Source organism: Apus apus, chromosome 2 (assembly GCF_020740795.1).
Source record: "Apus apus isolate bApuApu2 chromosome 2, bApuApu2.pri.cur, whole genome shotgun sequence".
In the NCBI taxonomy this organism is placed as follows: Eukaryota; Metazoa; Chordata; class Aves; order Apodiformes; family Apodidae; genus Apus; species Apus apus.
In genome coordinates, this window is record NC_067283.1 from 127,250,947 (window position 1) to 127,277,676 (window position 26,730).

The 26,730-nt window shown below is 41.9% G+C and overlaps 1 protein-coding gene across 1 annotated transcript in view; it reads left to right on the plus strand.

Annotated features, from left to right (window-relative positions):
* Positions 1–3,992: 3,992 nt before the first annotated feature.
* ZBTB10 (zinc finger and BTB domain containing 10) overlaps positions 3,993–26,730 on the plus strand; it is a 28,464-nt gene continuing 5,726 nt past the window's right edge. Inside the window, exons 1-3 of the mRNA XM_051611727.1 lie at positions 3,993–5,212; positions 12,185–13,082; positions 25,052–25,225. Coding sequence (XP_051467687.1) covers positions 4,262–5,212; positions 12,185–13,082; positions 25,052–25,225 — 2,023 coding nt within the window. The 5' untranslated portion in view covers positions 3,993–4,261. The remainder of the gene's footprint in view (positions 5,213–12,184; positions 13,083–25,051; positions 25,226–26,730) is intronic.

The window sequence follows — 26,730 nt, forward strand, 5'->3', positions numbered from 1 at the left end:
TCTTCCTGGTACTTGTTCTGTGGAGCAGCACAGTTCATACTACGAAGTGACAACTCATACAATTTACTTTCTGCTATGATCTATTTTTCCACTTTTGGTGTATCGGGACAAATGTGTGCTTGTTCCTGTCCCAGTAATAACACTCCAGTTCCAAGACACTCACTTTCCTGTGTAATCCCCACAGCAAATCAGGCTACTCTGCAGAAAAATGCTTTTGCTTGAGAGACAGCAGAGCCTCTTCTCCTACAAGATAACTTCTAGTCTCTCAATAAGCAGGAGTATTTGAACAGAAACTTTCACATGCCCAGGAATATAGATTTCCAGTAACATAAAAACCATGTCAGTGAAACTGCCTTTGAAAAAACTTGAAACTTCCTTACTGTACAGACATCCATCACAGAGATGTGCTCTAGGGACAGGACAACTAATTGGTTTCAAGAGTGGTCTTAGAAGAGTCAGCCTCATCATGAAGGTGTTTCTTAGGTGACAGTAGAAATTTTGGGACACAAATCTGTCCAGATGTAACGTGCTGTTAGCATCAGTAGTATTTTGCTGAAAATGCCATAATTGGTATACACTGGAATTGCACAATGTCTCTCATGGCACGATCTACTTCTTGCCCATTTCTTTAACAGATCAGATTTCAAATACTCCCCTCCGCTGCAAGAATGGGAGACAATGGATGTATGTACCAAGTTCACTATCCCTGTGGATAACACACTGCCCCTAAGCAACAGCATACTCTACATCAGGCATCACACAAATATGAGATTTCAATCCTCTGTCTTGCACAAGGTATTTTATCATCTAAAAGCAAAGGTCCTATTCCTTGTGTAGGAGCTTGCAATTTGTTCATTAAAACCCTAAGTCAGCAGAATATACAAAAACACATTTAAGTGTTTTGGTAAAATGGGCTTTAAGTAGCATTAAATATGAAATTGATTAGTGATGATACTCACCCACAAGGAGTGTTATAAACCATTCTCCTCAAACCATTATTTTCAAATATTGGACTTTTAGATCCCGGAAAACAAAAATGAGTAATAAGTGATGCCTTCCTAGGTTGTGTTCCCTTCACAAAGTACCATCAGTTACTGGCAACTGCATAGTTTAGATTTGGGTTATTCCAGATTTGGAGCAAAATGCCACATGGTAGCAGTGTGTGTATCATGACGTACCAATTATCAGCCCCGCCCTCTTGTGTGAGGCACTAGCTGTTCATCTGCAAGAAGTCAAATCAGTTTATTATTTTTTCCAAATGAACAGTGGGAGATCTGTATGTTCTTCTGCAACATGGGAGAAAGAAGTAGAAAGTATCAGAAGATTATCAGAGATCTAAGAAAGCTGCATGTTGTGTCTGCAGAATTAGATTTCAGATTTAATAAAACGGCATGCAGTGATTACAGGACTCTAGGATGGTTAGCCAGAGAAGACTTCTTTCCTATACTGTCCCACCAAAGAATGGGAAAGAGATTCCAACTGTTGTCTAAATCTTTGAACTTCAGCAGTAAACACTACTGACTCTCAAGAGACTATGGGTGAAAAAAGGATGTTAAAAAACTACCACGAGGCATACATCAATGATTATTTTTTAATTATGAGCCTTAGTAGCATGTGGTTTTGACAGGGGAACCAGTTTATGACGAAACAAGTCAATGTTTCTACAAAATACATTTTTGCTACAGCATCTCAGAATGCTTTTTGAACTCTTTAGTCCCATCATGAATATTTGCGACAAAGCAGTCTGAAAACATTTTCTGCAGTGAACACTAAGCGGCTTGAAGATTTTTGCAAATTAATGAGTGACAAAAAAGTGTCTGTGAAAGTGAAGACTACCTGGGGAGACCTGTGTCCTGGCAGACACTCAGTAAAACGGAGTTATCAAACAGACCAACACAACCTCAATTCTGGTGTGACGGAGCCATCACAGACCAGCTAAATTAGCCACAATGACATGGTTAAGTTCCCTTTCCTGAGTGCGCTGCACGGCAGGGGAATCCCTTGTAGCAAGCTGAGGAAGCAAGAGCGTGATGAGGTGATTTGGGAGGAGCTATTACCAAAGGTGTTCCCAGCAAACAGTCCAGGAGAGTCTGAGCCGTTGTCCTTGAACAACCTACTGTAACTCCGAGGCTGGCCCTGCTTTGAACTGAGTGAACTCTGGAGGCTTCCTCCAATCTAAATTATTTTATGATTCTGTATCGATCTGTTAACACTCTAGATTACCTGCTGCAATCGAGTTACACTTCTTTGCACTCCAAAATAGGGACACATTATCCTACTTTCCCTCCTGTGTATCTTATCCCAGCTTACTCCTGGATGTCCATGGGAAGGTTTTAAACATACCAGCACTGGGTGCAGCTTATGTTCCCCGAGATCCCACGCAATCTGCTCCACAAAACGTGAATCCCAGCAGGGATTCTTAATGGGAACTTCCTGCATACACTCACTACAATCTGCATTAGTCTAAACATACACTGAGAAATAACTACAAAGCCAAACACTTATTTACAAACAAAACCAAAAACGGTAAGAAATGCTAATGCAGGTACTTGCTGAGGCGCTGGTCGGCTGACAAACACTGACAGGCAGGGATCAAGCACCAGAGAAACCCAAAACCATCACAAAGCCTAAGGCTTCCTGAAATACGTGTCTGGTTTGCGTTTTTACCGAGGCTGTACCCTGGGAATCCTTGGCTTCGATGGACCCAGCCCTGAATCGCTGTCTCCACCCTGTGCCCCAGCGAGGCACAGCAAATCTCAACCTTCTTGCATCTCCCACCACTGCTCTGCCTCCTTGCCTAAATGTGGACCATCTTTGCTCACCTCCTGGAAACCAGATACTGCCTCTTCCAGCTCCTCTGTTTCTCCATGACCAAACTCTCCTCTCCCTCCCAGAATTCTAGAAAGATTTTCTTTATCTTTCCAGAGTAAGAATTTTCAATTGAAGGTCTCATTTCCCAAGTAACCCTTTGGAAGAAGGAAAGCACTGGTTACAACATCATTTACAGCACTTACAGTCTTCTCCAGAGTTTAAGCCCACGTCAGCTCTCCCAGACCCGCGCGTGTTTCCAGGCAGACGCCTGGATCTACGCGGCTGCATCACCCAAGGGTGGCAACACCGCACTTCTTCACCCGGAAGACCTGGTGTCCCTCCCTCGCTGACACCTTTTGCTCCACTGGGTCTGGCTGAGAGGAGGTTCTTCACGTGGGGCTGTGCTTTAGATCTGTGACGGCTCAACGGTGCTTGCACCGCACCGCACCGCACCGCACCGGGGGCTCTTCTCACGCTTCCTCTGCCCGCAGCAGTGGCACCACCAGCGGCACCAGCCGAGGAGCCCCTCCGTGCCGCACAGCACCGCGCTCCCCACGGCACACGAGGGCTGCGGGAAGCGAACCCCCGGGCGCCGCTCGGCCCACGGGAGGCGCAGAGCGGCTGCCCGGCCACCAGCTGCTCCCCCGGCCTCTCCCGCGCCTGGCGTGCGGGGCTCACCCCGCGCCCGCCTGCCCCGCAGGCCCCGCGCCGCCCCCCGCGCCGCGCCTCGAGCCCTCGCCGCGCGGAGGGGACCCGCCCCGCCGGCACGTGCGGGCAACGCGCATGCCGCACGCGCCGCCGGGCGGCCCGCGCCTGCGCTGCGCGGGAACGCGCCTAACGGTACCGCGGCCCCGCCGCGCGCAGCTCCCGCCCGGCCGCGCCCGCGCCGCGCATCCCCCGCCACTCGCGGGCCCCGCCTGCGCCTGCGAAGGGGGGAGCGGCCCCGCGGCAGCCGCGGCCCCCCGGGCGCGGGGAGCGGGGGTCGCTGCCCCCCCCCCCTCCCCCCCGTCACCCCGGCGGGGCGGGGCGCGCGGCGGGGCGGGCGGGCGCGCGGGCGGCGCAGGGTCGCGTGACGCCCCGGCTGCGGCGCCCGCCCCGCCGCCCCCCCGGCCGCCCGCCCCCCGCTCGCGCTCCCCCTCCCCTGCGGGGCCCCCGGTGCATTGTGGGAGCAGTCCGTTGTTCATTTGCCATTCGACCTGATCCGGGGCCTGTTGGGACGGAAGCGCCGCCGAGCCGGATCCATTGTGGGGAGCCCGCGGCGCGGATCTAGGCCGGAGCCGGGGGTGGGGGGAGAGCGGCTGGGCTCCGTTTCTCTCGGCTGCCACCCCCGCCCTTCCCGCACGGCAGCCGGCGCCTCCTTCCCCCTTCCCGCGGGCGCAGCCCTCGGCCGGGCGGGGAGCGGCGGGCCAGGGGCGCGAGGCGGCGGCGGCGGGCGGGGGGCGCGCGCGCCATGTTCGCGGAGATGAACCGGCGGACGCTGGCGTTCCGGGGCGGCGGCCTGGTCACGGCGGCGGCGGCGGCGGCGGCGGCCGGCGGTGGGGCCGGCGGGGCGGCCGAGGCCTGGGACCGGCAGGACCCCGAGCCGCTGAACGGGCGCGGGGCGGACGAGGAAGTGGAGCTGGAGGGGCTGGAGACCGAGGAGCTGGAGGCTGCCGGCGACGAGAAGGAGGAGCTGCTGCTGCCGCAGGACGCGGTCTCGCCCCCCGCCGCCGGCCCCATGTTCGCCGAGAGAAACCGCCGGACACTGGCCTTTCGGGGCGGCGGGGGGCTCCTCGCCGCCCCCTCCGCCGCGAACAATGGCTGCGAGGCCCCGGCCTGGCCACGGAAGCACTTCAATGGGCGGGGGGCGGACGAGGAGATGGAGCTGGAGGGCGCGGAGGGCCTGGAGCCGGAGGGCCTGCTGGAGGGGAAGGAGCTGGTCCAGGACGGCGGCTCCCTGAGTGACAGCAGCGACGACGAGGAGGACGGAGAAGGGGGCAGCCTGGGCGACGGCAGCGGCGCCGAAGGCGGCAGCTGCAGCAGCAGCAGGCGGTCCGGGGGAGACGGAGGGGACGAGGCGGAGGGCAGCAGCGTGGGCGCGGGGGAGGGGGAGAGCATCAAGCATTTCCCGCTAGCCAGGCCGAAGTCGCTGCTACAGAAGCTGCACATCTCCTTCCAGGGCTCCTGGCTCAAGGAGTTCCCATGGCTTTACTACTGCCAGGAGACCGGCCTCATGTCCTGCGCCTGGTGCACGGCCGCTGCGGCCGCCGCCGCCCCTCCCGAGCTGATCATGGCCGGCGGGGCCCTGCCCGGGGGGCACGACGAGCTCTGCAAGGGCACCCGCAATTACAAGCGGGCCCTGCTCCTGCGGCACCACCTCTCCGCCGAGCATCGCCTCAACGAGCCCGTCAGCGCCGAGCAGGTAAGGGAGGCGGCGGGGCGGCCGCTGGGCTGGGGCCGGGGGGCGTGGGGGAGAGGCCGGCCTCCCGCTTGGCGTGCGGGGTTGTTTGAAGCCCACGTGCGTTAACTTCTTTAAATGGCTTCCAGTGTTTGTTGTTGCCCGGCGGGGCTGAGCACGCCGCGCTGCTTTTGCTGGTCGGCAGTAGGAGGCGAGTCCGCTTTCCGATTTGGGGTGACCGCTGGATTCGGGCAGGCAGAGCGCTGCTAGCGCTGCGGTGGGCAGCCCGGCAGCTTTGGCACGGGCTGCTCTCTATGGCTGCACCTGGTTAACGTTGCCTGGTCGGAGGTAGCGGGTGCCGTTTTCATTACTTTATCTGGTGAAGATAAACCGGCAGTGTGGGAAAAAGTTGCGTACGAATACCACTGTTGCAGCACTGATTTAAAAACACTCGTTACGACTTCCTCCTGCGGTACCGGAGGAGGGAGGGTAGTGTCCGGCTAACGACTGCGTATGAAACTGGTCCTTGCCAACGTGAAATTGGAATTACTCTGCCGTTCTTAGCGGTGCGGTCCGTGTGCGCTCATCGGTTAGCTCTGTGTTGTCAAGACCTTCTCGTTTAAATCTTTTTCGCGATTGTGTTGCCTTAGCTTGAGTTTCTGAGCAAGAAGTCTGCAATTGCTTGGTGTATGTTTGAGATAAACATGTGGTTTCCTGAGAGCCATGTTCATATGCTAGCTCTCTAATGCTTTAGGACTAGTGAAACTCTCCATGTTCCCCGCTGAACTTTAAATTATTGTTTTTCTGGGCTGCTCTGACGGGTAAGACAGGGCTAACCCTAGAACGTATGTGGAAGAAAAATTTAGGAATATCCTCGTGTGGAGTCACCAGCCTGCCTGTAGCCTTTCTTCCTCCTCAGGATGTGTGCGCTGCAGAAGTTCACTCGGATCGCCTGTTCAGTGTTAAAACTTGCCAGCGGGCGCAAGCTGATGTGTTTCAGGTCGGGCTAGTACTCGAACTGCTGAAGTTGAGCTCCTAACCGGAGTTAACCCCCGATCATTTTGTTTTTCAATATTTAGAGCTCAGTTTTGATGAAAATACCAACACAGTACAGGTGTTTCTGGAGTGTGAATCGTAATGTGAGTTAATTGAGCTTACTGATCGAGCACTTTAAGGAGCTCAGGGTACCTTGGACAAGAGCTGCTATTCTAGTGTTTGGGTAGGGTATCAGGATGACAGATAAAACGTGAGATGAATGTAGGTTTTCTTTGAGCTTTTTACGTGAAACTACTGCAGGACTGCAAGGAAAACCTTATAGTGCACAAATATCACTTATCCAAAATATGTTTGGTTTACAAATGCGACATTCACCTTCAGGATGAGAAATACTACCTTTTCAGTGACTGTATTTCTAGGACAGCTATTGTTACAGACATTTCATGGCAGTAGGTCGTCTTAGCAGTTTCCTCCAATCAGGGGTTTGCTATTCACTGTCCCGTGTGTTAGCCTAACTAGCTTTGAATAACTTGTTTCTAATTTTGAAACTTTTATTCTTAAGTTATTTTACCTCCTTATATCTTTGAAAATGTTCTTTTTTGTTATAATGTTCTTATTGCAGTATGTTCCTTAGTATCATCCTAGTTTCTAGCTTTGAGTTGTGAATGATTACCTGCAAAGGTGTGTTTGGTCACTGTGTAGCCTCTTGTGTCAGTAGATGTTGCTAATTCATGTCATATTCAGAAGTTTCTGTCACTTCAATGAAGCTAAGCGTAAATAAGACCCCTTCCAAGCAGTTTTTTTCTACTAAACTTGTGAGGTTTTTTCTTTGTCTTCCTACCCCAAAATGTTCTAAGACTGTTGAATACTGGGAGGGTGGAAGAGAGGGACAGAATATTGGCTTGTGTGTCACAGTAGCCTAAATGTTTATGTAAGTAATTATTTGAAGATAACCTTTCATTGTCAGGGGAATCTTTGTAAAAAACAAGTTTCTGCTTTTATACCACTGTTAGTCCAAGAAAAAAGTATTTGTAGTAACCATTACAATCAATGAAACCGTAGGATAGGTGTGTCATTGGTTCTTTTATACCAGATAAGGTGTGGACAAAGTAAGCTTCTGTAACTGGTGTTTTCAAGTGGAAAACAGTGCTGGATGCATCCTTGTGCATTTCACTTGTACATTTCACTTCTTAGGGGAAGGAACTGCAGTTTTTCAAGAGTCAGTGTTGTTGTATTTGTGGTGCACTTTCAGGTTAGCCTTGCTTTATCAAAAAACTGATTAAGAATCTGTTTTCTTTCCGCTTTTATGTTTAATTTCTATATCCTTTCATACTTTTAATAGCACTTGAATTTCTCTTGGTACATATGTTTAAGCTGATACCAAAACAGTAGCCCCATTTTTTCTTTAATGCCGTAATACCGGATGCTTTGAACCAAAATAGGTAATTTGTACCCTGACCATATTTCCAAACATACCATAATGAGGCAGTGAAGCCGTTTAGATTTAATGAAACTGGGGAGAGATCTTTCAGCCTTTGTCTTAGAAACAACACACATGCATTCTTTACTTGACAAGCTTCAACTGCAGGGCATGTTTAGCAGCTGTTAATAAACATATGGCACAGTGCCACTGTTCAAGTGCAAAAAGGAAATTGAAGGTGTTAAGACAGTAGAGCACTGGAAATTTCTATACGTCTGTTGGATATTGGAAATGAGTGATGATTTTGGTTTATTTTTGGGATACATTTAATTTGGAATGCCAAAATACATCACAAGTGGTTGCAGCTGCTGTAATGTATTGAGCTATCAGTTGGTGCTTCTTTCTGAATCAAAAATCTTGACTCTTTAGTTTTTTTAATAATCTGTCTCCATATTGAAGCTTAAGGAAAGATATAGTCAGCTTGAAACTACTGTTGTTTTTTTTAATAAAAGGACTATTTTATTGCAAAAGTATTAAGAAGTAGACACTTACCTAGGACAATATTTTAATTCTGTGATGAATTTACATCCATAAGATGCAGATTTATTGGTTGCTAGGGGTTCTTCCCCTTAAAGCAGCTTCTTAAAGCATTTTCTCTCTGGACATAATTTGAAGCTGAGCTTTGGAAATGCTGCCAGAAAAGCTTTCTCCAACCTAACAGGCATGTTGCTTTAAAAGCAGAAGCTCTCCAAAAGGAGGAAGGCCTTTGATGTGTTATTTTTTCCATGTGAACCGTAATTGTTTGCTTTATGTGAGCAGTGATGAATAGAAGTTGTGCTTCAGATGTAGAAGTTACATTATATTCTGCTAAGTTAACTTCTTGAATTATTCTTAGCAGAGTAAAGAAGTTGATGGGTAAGCCAGGCCCTCAGAGTAAGGGCTATAATTTACTGTATTTCTATGTAGCATTTTTACCAGATTTCAAACTACTTGATTGGATATTAGGTACTTAATGGAACAGTTTAAAATGTCAGAGTTTTCTGTGAGTGACACTATGGCATGTCAGACAGCAACGGAGCATCATGTGTGCAACTGATAGGACCATATTTTGAAATAATTTTCTTCTGTAGCTGCACGTACTTAAGAAGTTCCTGATAACTCCCTTCTGTTAGAGGAACCATTTTTCAGGACAAGAATCAACTTGGGGTCATAGGAAGCTGCTGTAGCTTAAGGTGTGGTAATGGGGAAGGGATTAGCAAAATGCGGCAATAACTACTTTTCATATACATACAGCTGAGATGGAATCTATGGTTAGATTTGTTTTGGTTTTGTTTAGTTTTTTTTTCCTTCCCCCATTCTGGCTAGAGGAGTATGCTGATGGCACAGGAGGATAAAGAAAAGCAGGTTTCTAGTAGCGGATTTGGGTCATCTGTTTCTGCTTCTGTTAGCTTTTAGGCAAGTTTAATTAGTGAATTATACATATGAAAGTCATTTTTCTGTGGGTGTATACAAATGAGTCTAATTGAAACTGAGCACAATATTAGTTTCTCTAAACGGTGCCTGTTCTGTTAGACTGCTTCTTAATCTCACCTACAGAGAGAAACTTTTCAGATTAAGAATGCTGATGCAAATAAATGCTACAAATAAAACTGAAATAGTCCTGATTTTTATTCCAGATTTCTTATCAGTGTTTATTAAAGGATGAGGTGGTTTGGGGTTGAGATAACTTGAGTGATGGGAATATTTGGTCTGTATTATGAAAATATAATTGACATGTAAGCAAATATAATTAGTTTGTGGTTCTCATCAGAGAAACACTACCCTTACTATAATGTGCCATGAGCACAACGTAAGTAACAGAAGCTTGAAAATATACTTATTTGATTTAGCCTAATTATTTTCTGCACCCTATCTCCTGTTCTATGGAAAAAGTACAGTTCAAAGGTGAGATGTTTAAAACTCCCTGATGGATATTAATATTTTTGTTTGATTGTTTTTCTCACAGTAAATGTTAATGCTACCTCTGGCACTTCGTGTACATATATTTACTGTTCAGATGTCAGGGTGTTAATTTGATTTGAGGTATGACATTAGGGTTAGCTACTTCCACATCAACAGTTGAATAGTTGTTTCCAATATTATGGTTAGTTTTAAAAATCTTTACACATCTATTTATGTAAAGCTGTAATACTGATCCCTTTTTTCCCCCCCAGCACATGCCTATAGCTTGGACATTAGTTACTTTATGCATCTTATTTTCACTCAGCCTTTGTGTCTTCTCATAAGGAAGACTTCAATCTTGTGTTTCTGTAGCACATTTTTGATCTGCAGCTCCTTTATACCATGCTGGCATGTAATTTTCTTAGGAAAACAAAAAAATATATTGTAAATATCAATTTTTATTTTTTATCAACTTGATTGGATACATACACATGCTCAGTTAAAAGGTACTCTATTTTCATACTTTAATCAGAGATTTATAAAAAGAACAGAACCCCTGCAGATTTTTTTTAAATTTTCTGTGGTGTTAAACATGTTCTCTAAAAATTGTCAGTTATCCTGATGTCTACTTAACACCTGGGTGAGGTGCAATTCACTGATGATTGACTTTGACTAGAGTGAGAACACTTCAGGGTATGATAATTTTTGTTTTAATCTGATCCAAACTCAATGTAATTGGTGTTTTGAAACTACACAGTGCTGCGTTGCTGGAGTGACAGGAAGCCAGTCCAGATCCGAAATCCGCTGAGAAAGAATGACAGACTTAGCTGTCACACGTTTGGGACATGCTTTCTGTTTCAGAGCTCTGATCTGAGGGAGTACTTGGGTATGTCAGAGAGTACACAGAAAAAATTAAGCCAAGGTTGGACAAAGATCTGTGGCTTGTTTTCACATAAAAGACTTTTATTCTACCTCATCTTTTCATTGAGGGGTACATATGTAGAAGCAACTTGAATGTGACAGCAAACTGAAATTTCTCTGCAGGAGATGCTGAAATAGTCCAGTTTCTATTTTGGTTATGCTGGGCATTAATTTGTGACTTATAGATGTAAGAATTTTGGAGGATGTAGTTACAGCCTCAGTTGTCATCCCGGTGATCCATGCTGGGGTTATAACTTGAGGTGAGTACTGATTTAATGCACCAATTGCTGCGTGGTAGAAAGTGACTTTATTTATATAAATATATATATATTTATAATATATGATATATAAATATTTATATAAATAGTTTCTGCCATAGTCCCAAATTAAAGGTAGTACTTTTCTGCGATATATTTTAGTCCCACTGTAGATTATGGCTCATTACAGCATTAACATTACCCTGTTAATACTGATTTTGACCTGTAATGTTGAAGCAGTTCAGCTTTAACAATACCGCTAGTCCCCAAATTTGTAGGTTGCTTTAGAGAGGAGAAAATAATTATACCATGTGCAAAATCTTACCTTCTCATCCTAAACAAGATTTGAGCCAGCCAGTTTTGTCCATATTTGTTAGGGAAGAAGAGAGAATCTTAGAGATCCAGTATAAAACATTCTTGTCATCATTGCTGATCTTGGTGGCAGTACATGTCCATCAATATAAGTATGGTCTCAAAATATGTCAGTCTGTTATTTTCTGCTTTCTTCTAGCTGCTGCTTTGTAGCAGCTCTGAACCGTGGTTGTCTAAACATCAGTCTTCTACATGCTGTAAAATCCAGTTCAGATTGCTTGTTACTTACCAGCCTCTCACTGTCTGAACTAATCTTTAAAAACAACTAATTTGGTGTTGGACTATCTGATACTACTTCTAGCAAAATTTTCAAGCCATATTTGAGATCACATCTTTAAAAAGTTTCAGTGAGGCTTGGTTTCAGAATCTTACCTCAGTAACATAATAGAGGCTTAAATTTTGTTTGATCACTGTCCATTTGTCATATAATACTGCTATGTAATCCTAAGTCTGCCACAATTAAAAAATACAGAACAACTGCCTAATTTGTAGAACTGCATAAGAAATATAACTGCTATTATAACTACTTCAGTAATAAATTTTCTTTAAAACATACAAGGCAAACGCATTGGGAGACGCGTACCTAATCTTTTTGTAGTCATCTCTCAGGATGAGAAAATGTTGTTATCAGTTATCAAGATTCCACTTATTTGTTTAAATGGAGATTTCTAGGTGAGGACAGGGGGTTGTATATGTGAAAACCATCTAGTTAAATCTTTTGAAAGAGGGACTCCTGAATCTTGCATGTATTTGTGTTAAGAAAAACAAGTACTCCACGCTCAACTAAATCTCTACATACTTGTGGCTGAAATTTCATTTCCTTTGCCCACAAGGCAATTCTGCTAGTTCTGGTTTTGTTTCAAAATGGGGATCGGAGGGTGCAGAATGCAATAGTGATTCTTAGTTTTCAGAAGTATTTTTTTAATTGTGTATTCCTACCTGCCTTCATGATCACAAAGATAATTTTTTTTAATCGTTTGAATAACATTATCTTCTTAAGTTTGTTTTCATATCCGTATTATAGTGTTGGAGGACTAAGGAGAGTATTCATTAAGAGCTAATTATGGTTGTGGTTTTTTTTAATTGCAGGAGTCAGAATTACCATCAGAACTGAATAATGAAGGATACTGTGATTTTAACAGCAGGCCAAATGAGAACTCTTACTGCTATCAGCTCCTGCAAGAGCTCAACGAGCAGAGGAAGAAAGGCATTCTTTGTGATGTTAATATTGTGGTGAGTGGGAGGGTCTTCAGAGCTCACAAGAATATCCTGGTTGCAGGCAGCCGCTTCTTTAAAACTCTGTATTGCTTTACAAACAAAGAAAGCCGTAACCAAACCACTGTTACCTATTTAGATGTTGTTGCCGTTCAAGGTTTTTCTGTCATCTTGGACTTCTTATATTCTGGTAACCTTGTGCTTACGAGCCAGAATGCCATTGAAGTGATGTCGGTGGCCAGCTACCTTCAGATGACGGAGGTTGTCCAGTCCTGCCGCAACTTCATTAAAGATGCCTTAAACATAAGTATAAAATCAGAAGCTCCAGAGACCGTTGTGGTGGATTACAACAGGAGATCCGTTAGTAGGGATGGTTTGTCTCCAAGGGATCAGAAGGTTGCCAGCTTCTGGGCAACACGAAACCTTACCAACTTGGCAAGTAGCATAAAAACTGAGAATGATGCTTACTCTATCGATGAGGGCCAAATGGAAAGCTACCAAATGAATGACTGCAGTTGGGTCCAGGACAGCTCTCCTGAAATGGCTGAAAATGAATCTCAAGGTGAGGGAAAAGTTTTTGTCTGGAATGACATGGGTGCACAAGGACAATCAGTTCAAGAACCTGGGAAAGCAAGAAGGAAAAATCAAACTGCAAAGAGATTTATTTATAATATACCACCTAATACTGAAGAGAACTCAGAAGATTGCTCAGTATTGCAACCATCGGTCCCATATCCAGAAGAAGATTTGTCATTTATTAAAGAAGAAGCAGGTAAATATTGTTTGTTGTCAATCATGTAGTTTGAAAAACAAATAGTAGAATAAAGTGCATGACAATAACTTTTATAAAGGTACGTTGAATAGGATCTTTTAGTAGAGTCAGCACGCCAGTCAGGTGACTAAATCAGTGATCTGGTACTCTACCGTAGAGCACAGCATTACATCTTCTGTCAGAGAAGGGAATGATAATGCTTTGATGTGGTATATGATGTGCTGGTTGCATTTGGCATGAGTTGGGAATCATTAACAGCTTGTAGAAACTAAAATTCTTACATTTACACTGTAGCCACTATTGGGCACAAAATCAAGGAGTGATAACTGGTGGCTCATTATGTTAGTTGGTTGCACAGAGGGAAAGGGCTTTTATGTTTCCCTACACTAGGAAAAGATGTTTCTGGTAATCACCCTCACATGAGTGTCACCTAGAGAGAGAAGTCAACTTTTCACTACTGTTCCTTGTAGGATTATCTGCACAAAGCTACAACATGGAGCAATCCTGACTAGTAAAGTAGAAACACTTGAAGCAGATTTGTGAAGCAGATTGGGAAGAGATGCCACAATGACATATAGTAGAGGGAATATCTTTTTGTTGAGCTGTTCTTTAAACAAATCCTGAAAGAGGCTGAATTAATAGGATTATTTTCCTTAAGGATCCATAGCTACTGTAAATGCTAGAATAAGATTAAATATCTGTTTGCTAAACAAATATAGTCATATGAAGGATTGTAAGCAGACTGTTCATAGTGTAAGTGGGATTTGGGAGAATGCAATTAAGTTCAGGTTTTTATTTTTAAAATTATTGTTGTACTGTATGAATGGTTGAAGTATGTAGTTGAAGTACTGTCATTTACCTTTATCACTTTTAGATGAATTAGCAGTTTTGAAGACTTACCCTGTTTAGGAGTCAAATTAAAGGTTGATTTGAGACATAACTGGAACAAGGTTCTTTAGATTTGTGTTTCTAAAGCATTTTACAGTGTATGCTCCCTTCAGACATCAAGGGCCTGTGGATATCCTCTGCTTCCCAGGTTCAAAGAGTAGAATTAGGAAGGAAAGAAAAAAAAAAAAATAAAATTAAAAATCAGCACTTACACCTGTGGGTATAGAATATTTCCAGATATGTTGGTATTCCAGTGACAAAGTTGAAAGCAACCCTCTTGGAGGGGGTCTAGGGACCTATATTTATTTTGGTGGAAGGAAGGATGGCCTTGGTTTCTTCCTGAACCTCCAGACTTGTTTAAAAACAAGACTGAAATAAATCCTTTTAGTATTGTTAGGGACAGGCCATTTCTCCTGGGGCCCTGAAGTGCATCTGCCTGCATCATTGTGGATGCTTACCTGTTTGGCGGGCAGATGCTGCAGTGCACAGAGGCAGTAGGTGAACAGCAGTCCAGCAAGAGGGCATGTGAAGACACTCTGCTGTACCACGCCAGTATGTATGCATGAGCACCACATGAACACATGACAATATAGAGTAATGCAGGCTGGAGCTGTGGATATGTGCGTCTGGCATGTGAGCAGCCAGCACTAGAGATGTCCGTATAGTTAATAAGTAGTGTGGCACAACAGGAGCAGCTCTGGAGAAGCAGCTGTGCTGAGGAGCTAATATTCATTCTGTAAATACTTCAGGGGGTTCACTTATCTCTAGTCTTAATCTCTGAACTTGGTGGGTAGGTCTACTTTAGCTTTGCAGTTCAGTTTGGGAGTGTGCACTTGTAAAGTGGTATTTCCTGATACTCTTTTACTGTCAAAGCTTCCTGAGACTGCGCAGGGTTTCTTCTGACTGAAATGAAACAGAAGCTGTGTAACAGACACATGGCTGTTGCATGTGAGCAGGCCTCAGGACCACAGCAGCAGTTTAGATCTAGCCTTAAGTAAAGCACCTTTTGATGTGTTGAGTCCTCAGCACCCACTAAAGAAATCTGCTTGTACTGGGCCATACTACTTGCTAATTCACATGTAGTTGGAGCGGCATGAAAAAGGGCAGCAGGGGAGCTGGAGCAGGAGTTGAGGACCTGTGTATTAATTGCACAAACATAAAATGTCTGACACAATTTAGCATGTGATTTCTATTTCTGATTTATATGGAGTAGATATTCAACCTCTTTTATTGTTGGAAATAACACAGAAAATATGTCTACTAAGTAGTGTGCTCAGCAACAAGAATAAATACTTCTTTGCATTCTGCAGATTCTAATACGTGCTGCGGAGCTGTCCTGAAGAAATAATGGGGGATATGAGCAGTGCAGTAATAAACAAGCGTAGTCCTTGTTTGGTTTTTCTGGAAAGAAGCACCAAGTTTTTCAGTAACTCTTTTTGATAAAGAATTCAGTTACAAAGTAAATCCATGCAACATCTTGATGAAAAGAGCTGTGTTAGAGGCACTAAACTTGTGCTATGGTGTCTGTCCAAAACCATTGAAAGTTCTGTGATTGCAGTGGGAAGTTTATTTTATTGAACAGTAAAATAGTGTCAGCTAATCTCCTTAGTACTTTCAGAGCACAACATAAGTGGCGCCAAGTAAATAATTACATTTTTCTGTCAGTGTTAAAACTATTTTGGAAGCTATAACTAATATTTTTATAAGATGACCTTTACTGTTACAAAGTTCTTACATGCATGCACCTTGTTTGAAACAAGAAGATATACTCTTTAAGTAGGGCTTGATATAGCTTACTTTCACCCATTGTCTGTGCTTTAGCATTCTGTGTTCTTTCTCCTCTACTGCTGGCTAGCTTTTTCTTTGCTCTGCAGGTAGATTCCACTCTTAAACTCTCTTATTTCGATTGCTCCCTCTGTGGCCAAGAAAAGCTGGAAGAGGGTGGAGTGGGGAATTGGAAGAATGACAAGAATGAGTTGTAGAGTAACCTGCAGGTTATATGGTAACTTTTTAGTTGTGGATTAAGTTTCTTCTGGAGATGAAAACCTACAAAAAGTAATAGGCACTGGGAGTTAAAAATACATTAGAAAATGTCTATAGGAATAGATATATGACAATGCTGTGAGAAGAAAAATAATAGTGAATTCTTACGATGAAAGCTAAGGAGTGCTCTGTCTCTTTTATTGCTCAAAGGGAAAGAATGAGCTTTTAGTGTTACACTTTGTCATGTGCTGATGGGGATAACCACCATCACCACCTGTGGTTATGAGGTGTCCAGTTATATGCAAAGTGAGTTGCTGTGTCTTTGACTATGGTTTTTGGTTGTCTGATGTTTTTGTGAGGCAAAAAAATGCCATAGATAAGATGGAGAGGAAGCCTACTTAAGAACACTGACTACAAAGATTTACCCCAAGAGCCCCACTACCTTGAATTCCGTGGGCTTTGCAGTTGGGTACTGCTGGCCAAGTATTAGATAATCAACATTTAAAGCTTTCTGAACTATCTGCTACCCCTCATGTTCTAGCAAAGAAAACATGTTAAACCGGTCCTTGCTCAATGTGAGTTTTTCCACATATTTCCATAAGGATATGTCAGCTTCTCCTTCCTCTTATCCCACATTGCCAGTGAGTTTGTATTTAAGACTTTTTCTGTAAAAGTAGCACTTCATTGTGCTTCAAAAAAACTTTTCGAAGTTGAGATGGATTTTAAATTGCATGTACCATCTTACTGCATTTATCTACTCTTACTGAAGCTTTCAAGCCTTCTCCAGTTTTAGCTATATTAATTAAAACAGTTGTGTTTCTTCACACTGAATGTTACTGTCTCACTATTTTCCCTTCTAGTTGATAATCTGCTAAAAATGTCTTTACTGTTTAAAACTGTTGTGCATGCTAATTAACCCTTTAACCATTGTGAAAATAACAGTGCAGTCAGTCAACATCTCTTAGTTTCAAGTTCATCAAAGCTCAGTGACTAATAATATTATTGTCTGTTCATAGTTTTTAATATTTTTTTAATAATTTCCTGAATTTGTTTTTCATTTGGGCCTGTTTTTTTGGACTACAAGTGACAGAACAGAACTGTGAAGTATTGCTTATGCTTTCCAGAGCTGACTGTGTTGATTCTGGACTTAATTGTAAAGACAGGCAACTTTGTATTTGAAGAAGTTGAGATTGCTGAACTTGCTTGGACATGTATATATTTTTTGTAGGGATAAACCCCACTTGACTGAGTTACAAAGAGAAAAAATTAGTTTAAGAAAATTAAGGTTTTTTCTGCTGTTCCATTGTAATGTGTAATCTGATATTGAAGGCCCCATAGATTTTTATATTTTTTTTGGTAGAAGTAATCTAAAGAGAGTACAACATCTGGGGATTGGACTCTTACCCATTTGTTAAATTTACCTCTCCTGGGCATGATTCTAAAGACAAGTATATCCTCATGTTATCATGGTATGATCAGCCACTGACTTCACAACTTTTAAGTAAGGTTCTGTGTATTAGTGTGTAAAAAAAAAAACACAACAACAAACAAAAAACCCTGATGTGTTGAGTAGGAAGGTTATGTGATATCTATAGATCTTTCTGCCTGAAAAGCTTTTGTTTAAAGCAATACATTCAGTTTTAAAAAATTACAAATCTGAATTGCTGATTTTTCTGCTGCCTCTTTTTAGATACTAAAGATAATGGCACCAACTCCTTAAATAAATAAAACCAGGAGGTGTGTATCTTCTTGATACACAAATGAAGTATCTTCCTTTGAGGGGGCATAACTCCAGCCACAGATGTTAGCTATGCTGTTTCGTCAGCTAGGTGCCCTCCTGCATCTTAAAGATGTAGCTCAGTAAGTCAAGCCTAATTAATTTTATGACATGCTGAGCAGTGAAAGTCTTTTTACTCTAGATGTTTCAGATTCATTTGGATTGTATCTGGTTTTCAGAGTGGTGTGGGGTTTTTTTTTAAACTATCATGAAGATTAGAATGCAACTTTCTTTAAAAAGCTTTTTTTCCAGGTAGTAATTACTCTGGAAAATCTTGTTTATAAACGCAGATCCCTTATCTCCCACATGCTTGCCTTCACATTCATATCCATTCCCATATTCTATTTCTGAAATTAAAAGACCACTGAAAGATTATTATTTTTTTTTACATACCCTTTATGCCAACACTGACATGGAGAACAGAAAACCAGTGTTTTCTTGTTTAACCTGTGGATTTTCTGTTGGCAGGCTTATTCAGTTCAGTTATACCACCTTAACTCCCTCTGAGGCCACTGTTATGCTGGAGGGACTTTGTCATGTAAGAGTTTATCAAAGTATAAATTGATCTATTGCTGTTCAGTTACCCTGAGCTTGCAGTTCTTCATGTATTGTGTGGTTTTGGGATGTTTTTGGTTTTTTAAATTTGAGGGAAGTGATAGGTCATCCTCAGTGTTGGTAGCCAAGTGAGATAGGTTTTAGGTGACACGTAACTTGATTAGAAGATAATTTCTTCACCTTCTCTTTTCCAAGTTCTCCTGTGCTGAGTTGTTCTGCTTGATGCCCAACCATTTCTTCTCTGTGTACATTCTGGAATTCTTGTGTGCAGAACTTGAAGTCGCTTTTTGGGGTGGAAAAGAGAGGCAGGCAGCATTTCATAGTTGTGCCAGTTTCAGGCAGGTATCAATAAATAGATCCAAGCAGAAATGTGTTCCCAGTGTAGAAAGTTTATACAACTTGTAGCCTAAAGCTCATTCTAATACCTGCAGTAGACATGCATTGGTAGGAGTAGAGCTTTAGCTGACAACTTCACTTTCACCCCTAGCCTTCATTGGTACAGCTTTGTTAGTTATAAACTTCATCCTGTCATACTGGGAACAATGCAGAGGGGACTTAGCATGATCAGAGCTGCCATTTTTACTGTATAAATGTAGCCACAATTGCAGAAATGTATTCACTTCTGGTATTGCCAAGGCTGGGAGCTGTTTGAGGGGACATGATCTTTAAAGCTGGAAAAAATCCTGCTTTGTTAAGCAGCAGTTGTCTTTCGTGGTCAGGTCATGCATGTGAAGAGTATGAGCTACGTAAAAGTCCCAATTTTTTACACATTTGCTTCCTTGTGACTTGAGTTGATTCCCTTTTTTAGAGTGTAGTGTTGCATGTTACTTTTTAAGGAGAGCATCACCCTGATTTGGAAAGCTTAGTTTGTCATGAACTCCCAGATCTAGTTATGCAGAGTTCTCAAGGAAGTATCTGAACTTGGTTGGGTTTTCTTTTTCTTTCTTTTTCTTTGTTTTAACATTTTTATTTTTACAGATTTGTGTCTCTGTCTCATACCGTACTTTTCTTCAAAGCCCAGTGTAAAGACAAAATTCCTCAGTAACTTTCTGAACCAGGTTAGGCTTTGGAAAAAATAAGTCTGGAATGGATGATACTGAGGTACCATTTCAACAACAAGTGTTTCCGTCTTCTAAAACTGTCAGCAGTTAGACAATCTAACATGGAGATCTCCTTAGTATTTCCTTTCAACTGTTGTAGCATAAGAAGTTGTTCAGACCCAAAACAGTCTTTACAAAGCAATGGTATCTATGCTTATGTCTTATGTATATATTCTTATGTATATATACCAGTTCTTGGTGTGTTTTTATCTACTACAGTGACATCAAGTGGTCTTTGATCATGAAGTATGGTGATTCTTCTATTTCCTGTCCCTGAAGCTGGCATTTAATTCTTCCTTTAAGAAAATATGTTTACAGGCTACATACAATATGGAACTGATAAAACAGTAGCAATAGCAGGTCTCTGGTGTTGATACAGAAAGAACCTTATGGCTTTACTGTGTTTACTCTTGTATTAGGGCTAGGATGGGAATAAACTTAATTTTCCCTTTTTTTTTTAATTGGATACTTGGCATCCTTGTGGACAGCAAGCTGAACATAAGTCAGTAGTGCATCTTGGGAGCAATGAAGGCTAGCCTCATCATGGTGTTTTTAGTAAGAATACAGCCAGCAGGCTGAGGGAAGTGATGAGAATACCCCTGTAGAAATACTGTGCCCAGTTTAGGACAGCCCAGGACAAGAAAGATGCCAGCAAGCTAGAGAGAGTTCACTGGAGGAGGCACTAAGGTGATTAGGGGGTTGGAGAGCATGTTGATAAAGGAGAGGCTGAGAAACTGAATTTATTTAGTATGGCAAAGGCTGTGGGATCTACCTGCCATCTCTGATCACATTAAAGGGATTATAGAGAAAATGAACGCAGATGTTCTTCAGAGGTGCACAGTGTAAGGGCAAGAGTTAGTTGTCACAAGTTGCAGCTGAGGGAATTCCAGTTGTAAATGAAGAAAGCTGTTGACCATGGGAGTGGTTATGTCGAACAGATTGTTTAGAGGGTTTATGGAAGCTCTCATGCTTGTAGATACTTAAAACTTTGCAAGGTTCAACACAGTGTACAGTCCAGCTTTGAAGTTAGCAGGAGATTCAACTAGGTGACCTTCAGAGGTCCCTTCAGACCTACATTTTTGTTTGAGTCTATTATAGTCCCTGAGAATAACAGCTCCCCCACAAATAAATGATCTGGATGAGAAAAGCGCTTACTATCTCATATTTCACTGAGGTAGCCTTTTTGGACACAGATCATAAAAATAGCTTTCTAATGTGAATGGCACCCCTTTATCTGGGAGGAGTTTTTCAGGGAATATATGATAAGCCAGTTGAAAAGCAAGTGGATTATATATTTGGCATTAATTGATGGTTGTCTGGCAGGGTTAGTTGGTGATAGATCTGACTCCATAGTCAAGGCAATAAACCATTTTTTCATGAATGCAAAACAGTAACATTAATTGGGAGCAGTACATAGAGCATAAGTAAGATTGCATTGGCAAAATATCTTAAGTTTGAGCCTTCTGTTGTAAGAGGCGGATGAGAAGGAATATGCTTTGACCCCTTTTCAGAAGCAAGGTGAAAGATGTAATACTCTGGAAACAAACGGAGTACAGTATCTTTTCTTTCCCCTCCCTACCTAGTATGTCAGTCTTGGTGGTACTTTTTTTTTCTGTCATTACCAAACATAAGCAAAAAATACAGCTCCCAATAGCAATCCAGATTGTATCAGTAGACTACCACCATTCTTTTTACAATCCTTGAAAGCTACAGACAAGTTGCTTATCCTGTCTCGTTTCTGTCATTTTAAAATGTATTTAAATGAACAGCCAGTGTTGGTTGAAAAATAGTATTCCTGTTTCTCCTCTTTTTGGCACTGTTTTTAGTAGTAATATGCATAAAGAAAACAAGTTCATTACAGACAACTGTATCTACTGCAAAGTTTAGTATCTTCTCCCCTTGTGCACCCTACTTCCATATCCCTTTCTATAATGACCTGTTTCAGTGGTTTCTGTCGTTGATCTTCTCATTAATCTCCTTGATCATCTCCTACTCTGTAAAGTCTCCTTTTTTTTCCAAAAATAACAGCTTGTATCTGGTTACAGAAAAGGAGCAAAACTTGTTATGCTAGGGATATTTCTGCTCTCTTTCTGGTGATACACCTGTAGCTCTTGCCTTCAAAACTGAAAAAATCAGTGTGTCTGACTTCTGGTTATCCTTTTTTCCTGAGAACAAACACAGCAGAACATAAAATCCTTTCATGAAGTTTTTGTTAGTTGTGTAAAAGCCTACACGACCATTTCATTGTATTTTGGACTGTCTTTATCTCTTTTCAAATTGACTTCTTGAGAATTTTAGTGCTGATAGTTAATCGGTTTAATTGTGGTCTGTTTTATTATCTTGGGTTTGTTTTGTCTGGAAAAAAAAAAATAGTTTACCGATAGAAAACTTTTCCATGCAGGGTAGAAGAATGGGTAGATGTTGGAGGCTAATTGACATTTGAATTAGTAACTTATGCCTCTTGTAGGAATCAACTAAACTGCAAAAATATGTCCTTCGATCAGAGGAAAGCTAGGGGTCAGATGGCCTGTTCTGGAGATACAGAACATTACTGCTTCTAGTTGCACTCTTTTTCTTCCCCCCCCCTTTCTCTTTTTTATATCTTTCCCACTACAGTCTGTATTTACCCCTTTGCACTCCACCCCTGTCTAGCAGTACAACTGCATATGTAGTTGCTTTCAGTTTCTGGTCAAAATCATCTGGGTTTAAGTTGACAGGAACAGGTTAGATGATGACTGTATTTGTGGTTTTGCAAGCAGGTTTCAGGGGCAGTAGCCTGGGTGAGAGGAGGAATTGGGAGAAGACATTAGAAGCCACAGAGGTCTGTAACATCTTACACTTGGCTCAGTTAGAGTCAGAAGCCTATCTGACTGCAGGCTAGATGTCCACCTGGGGAAACTAGCAGGGGCTAGGTATACTTCCAGTTCCAAGTCTGTATGTAGTTGGTGTCTTTCCTGTGTGGGGGAGCCATTAGACATAAAAAATATGCTTTTTTCTTGTATTGAACACATTTTATCTGTACTTAATCTAGAAAACAGATTTTCTAGGTCAACAGATTAGTCTAAGAGTAAGCATTAGGTTTAATTGTGATTTACTTAGTCCTGTACTGTGCACAGACTGAAGTGTCTGTAGCACACTCTTCATCTCCTGTGGTATCCGTGTCAGTGTTCTTTCATGTTATAGCAGGTCTTCAGATTGGAGGTGGAAAGATTTAGTAGCTATTATTTATACTAGACTACAGCTTTTAAGTGTGTTTGGCTCTGTGCCAAGTCTTATGCTAGGATCTAGACCTATACAGGCATTTGAGCTCCTGACGTCCCTCAAACTTCAATACCAGCTGCGAGCATCACTGTTCCTAATGAAATTCAGTTTGTGTTCTCTTAGATGCATAAGAACTGTCAAAGTGACAGGGTTATAAATGTGCTCAGCACGGTACAGTCTTTGATGTGTGCTTACTTTGAAGGAAGCTATGTAATACTGCCTATACACAGCATGTACATTAGGTCTGTGAGCAGTATAGGCTTGTTCTGTTCATCTTACACATGTTTCTCCCAAAAGAGGGGAAAAGTTTATTAAAATACTTTGATCACTGATCTTCCAATGGTCAACTGGAGATAGGACAGTTCTACTAGAGGGGAAAAAACTATAAATAAAAACTTGTAATATTTTAGATTATAAAAGTTGTTTTGTTTTTTCCTCTAGATTCTGAAGCCTACTTTAATTTGGAGCCTCTTAGACTTGAGGTCAAGTCATCTTTGCTGTTGCCCAGAACTGTACAACATTGCTTCCTTACTAATCCTTTCTTGTCTATTGCAGAAGAAAGTTTTACTCCTCACCTCAAAAGAATGTGTAGCTGGCATGTCTATAGAGTATCTGTGTTCTATTCCTTGAGCTGTTGTGAGATGCCATTGCTGGAGTCCATAGCTCCAAATTAGTATAAGGAGTTCTGGCCTCTTTTGGAGGTAACAACAGCTATTAGAGTCAGGAATTAAAAAAAAAAAAATTAAAGAAAAACTATTTTCCTCGCTACCTTGTTTCTTAAAGGAGTGGGAGATTTATTCCCTCTCTTCCTCCTTCTTTCTATACCAAAATAGCTAGGTGGATGGGCTAAAACACTGCGTTTTCTCTTCCTTCATCCACTCAAGCTCTGCTTTTTTAAAAGCTCCGATGGAATACCTAGTTTGGCAGCAATGATCCAGGTTTGCTTTTCATTTGCCATTGTCTAATTGATAGGATAGAATTATAAGCTTCCTGGTGGTTAATTAATTTCCTTACAAACCATTGTCTTATTTACAGGTGAAACTATTGCTGCCAACTGTAATACTGCCTGAGCTGTAAATGAAGCTACTGTGTATGTCTAATGCTGTGAGGATTTGTAGTCTATACTTTTTCTCCAGTAAAACTGTAGGTTATGAGTGTTTCAGTATGCAGCTTACCACTAGTTCAATGAAATTCTAGTTTACATTAAGAGAATTTTCTTTCCTGGAAAAGTCCTTAGAATGAGCACTACAGGAACAGAGTCTTTAGACTATTAAAATGTGTAGTCTCAGACTTGAAATTAAAAATGTCTATTTGCTATGAAGCCCTTCTCAGACTTTTTGTAACAGTGACATAAGGAATTCAGTGTGAAGACCTGAACAACATCCAGACAAATAAAAGGAAATCTGCCAGTTTCCACTGCATGCAGTTTGTTTATTCAACAACTGTGTGCCTGTGAGGAAAGTAATGGATTTATGACTTTTTGTTTTCCAACAGACTCCTGCCTTGAGGTTTGGGGGGGAAGATGGAGTTGCACTCTTGCCAGAATAGTGTTTGCCCCACAAGTGTGATTTTGTCAAATGCCTAGTGCAGCTTTCTGGTGTACTGTTTATAGTTCTTTGTACTGTGTAATAACGTGCAGTTCACTCATGCAATTCTTACTTGATAAAAAATACAGAATTAAACAGGCAAGGATCTTTTTATTTTTAAGGCACTGTGCAATTTTGAATTTGTTCTTTTAAAGAGGAAAAAAGCTACAAAGAACACGCCAACTGCCTGAAGAGCTTGTCCAGAGACCAAGTGTAAATATGCCAACTAGTCTCCTAAGCTGGTATATTCCAAGTAATATTCCAAGTAATTATGGTATCTTGAATTGATGTGGTTATAGAGTAATGGAGGTGATTATTCAAAAAAGGATTTAGACATAGCTGTAGGATACTTTATATAAATAAAGGTATTTAAAGCACTTTATATACCACTGAGATATTTTAAGTCAATAAAGAAAATTACACCTCCAGTAGAAAATGTTTACTTTTGTACCAACTAGATTGCCTGTGGTAGACCAGATGAAGTCACTGCAGAAGGCAGTTGTAAAGAGAGTCCGGTGGAAAACTTTTTAGCCCTGTCATAATGATAGTGAGGGAATAAATATCCTTACAATAGAAGTTATTGTAGAATGAAAAAGGCTTTGAATTTTTCTCAGGATGGTGAAAAGAAACTGTGCCATGGAGATTAGTTCAAAGGTCTTAATTTCATTAAAATTAGGAATGCAGTTAGTTCTTCATTTCAGTACTGAAAAAATACTAAGATTTGAAACTTCTTTTGTCACAGTTTTAAAAACAATATTTTGCTAAAGAACATGACTGATTAGAACCCAGGAAGCTAAAGTTAGACTGTGTCTGTAATAGGTACTTCAAGTGACTTCAAATATGGACTGCTGCCGGGTACTTCAAGTGACTTCAAATATGGACTGCTGCCGGGTGCTTCAAGTGACTTCAAGTATGGACTGCTGCCGGGCACTTCAAATGACTTCAAGTACGGGCTGCTGCCAGAATCTTGGCCAAAGGAAGCTTGGGAAAATGGCAAGTATATCTGATGGAAAAGGAGGTTGTTTTTTTTGCCTCTGATAGCAGTTTTTTATCTTCTGTGTCACTGATGATCAATTTGATCAATTTGTCTACAGATTAATAAGGTTAGGTGCTCGCATAATTTTTTTCCAGATAATTTGCCTTTCTGGGTAATGCAAATGGGACCACTTTCTTGGAGGGAGAAGAAGGAATTCAAATGTATGGAAAAGAAAAAGTGGAAAATTGTGTCAGCGCTTGTATAGTGCCTGAATATGAAGATACTGGAGGTCTTTAGTGATCTAATTGCTTTTTTTTCTTCCTTTAGTAAACTAACTAAAGATAAGTGGACTTTGAAATTGAATACTTGGATGATGAAGATAACAGAGTTAAATATAATTCTAAAAGTGGACCTCGGAGTATAATTCTCACTGTTAAAAACAAAACCTTCATTGCAGTAATGGGTTTGAATTCAGTGCAGCCACAACTAAAGGCCTCTTCAGTCAAACCTGTGTTATATAGCCTACCCTTTCACAGCTTATGTGGCTTTCTTAATAGTTCAGGCAAGCAATTATCTGTAATTATTTTTCAGACTGAAAATATACCAAAAAAGCCACCACATCTAAAATAATTCTTTGTAGACTCTTAAAATACATAAAGTCTTCAGAAAAAAGAGGATCTTAAGAACTGGGTGATAGTAATGCCTACCTGTTCCCTGTAATACTTTGAGCTATTACTGGGATGTGGTTTATAGTTACTTTAAATATTTTGGGTTTTACAGTGGAAGAAATTGAGTCATCAGAAGGTGAAATTCACTAGCAGACGAGGTATTACAACTAGGGTTTTAGGAGATCTGCCTGTTCTTAAGCCAGTAAATTTCCATATATCTTACTCGGCTCTCATGACAGCCCACCTGTGTCCAATTCTGGAGCCCCCAGTATGAGAAGGACATGGAGCTCCTGGAGAAAGTCCAGAGAAGGGCCACAAAGATGATCAAAGGGCTGGAGCACCTCTGCTATGCGGACAGGCTGAGAGAGTTTGGGCTGTTCAGCCTGGAGAAGAGAGAGCTCTGGGAGGATCTTACAGTGTTCTCTCAGTACCTGAGGGGGGTCTGCAGGAAAACTGGGGAGGGACTTTTTACAAGGGCTTGTAGTGAGAGGACAAGAGATAATGGATCAAAACTGGAAGAGGACAGAATTAGGTTAGACATTTGGAAGAAATTCTGTAGTGTGAGGGTGATGAGACACTGGCACAGGTTGCCCAGGGAAGTTGTGGAAGCCCCATCCTTGGAAGCATTCAAGGCTAGGTTGGATGGGGCTCTGAGCAACTTGATCTAGTAGGAGGTGTCCCTGCCCATGCAGGGGAGCTGGAACTGTATGATCTTTAAGGTCTCTTCCAACTCAAACTATTCCATGATTTTACAGCCCTGATGTGTGCCTGTCTGTCATACCCCTATTGATGGATATGAGACTGCAATTTAAAATGCGGGGGTTTTTTAATTTATTTTTGTTCATATAAGCCAT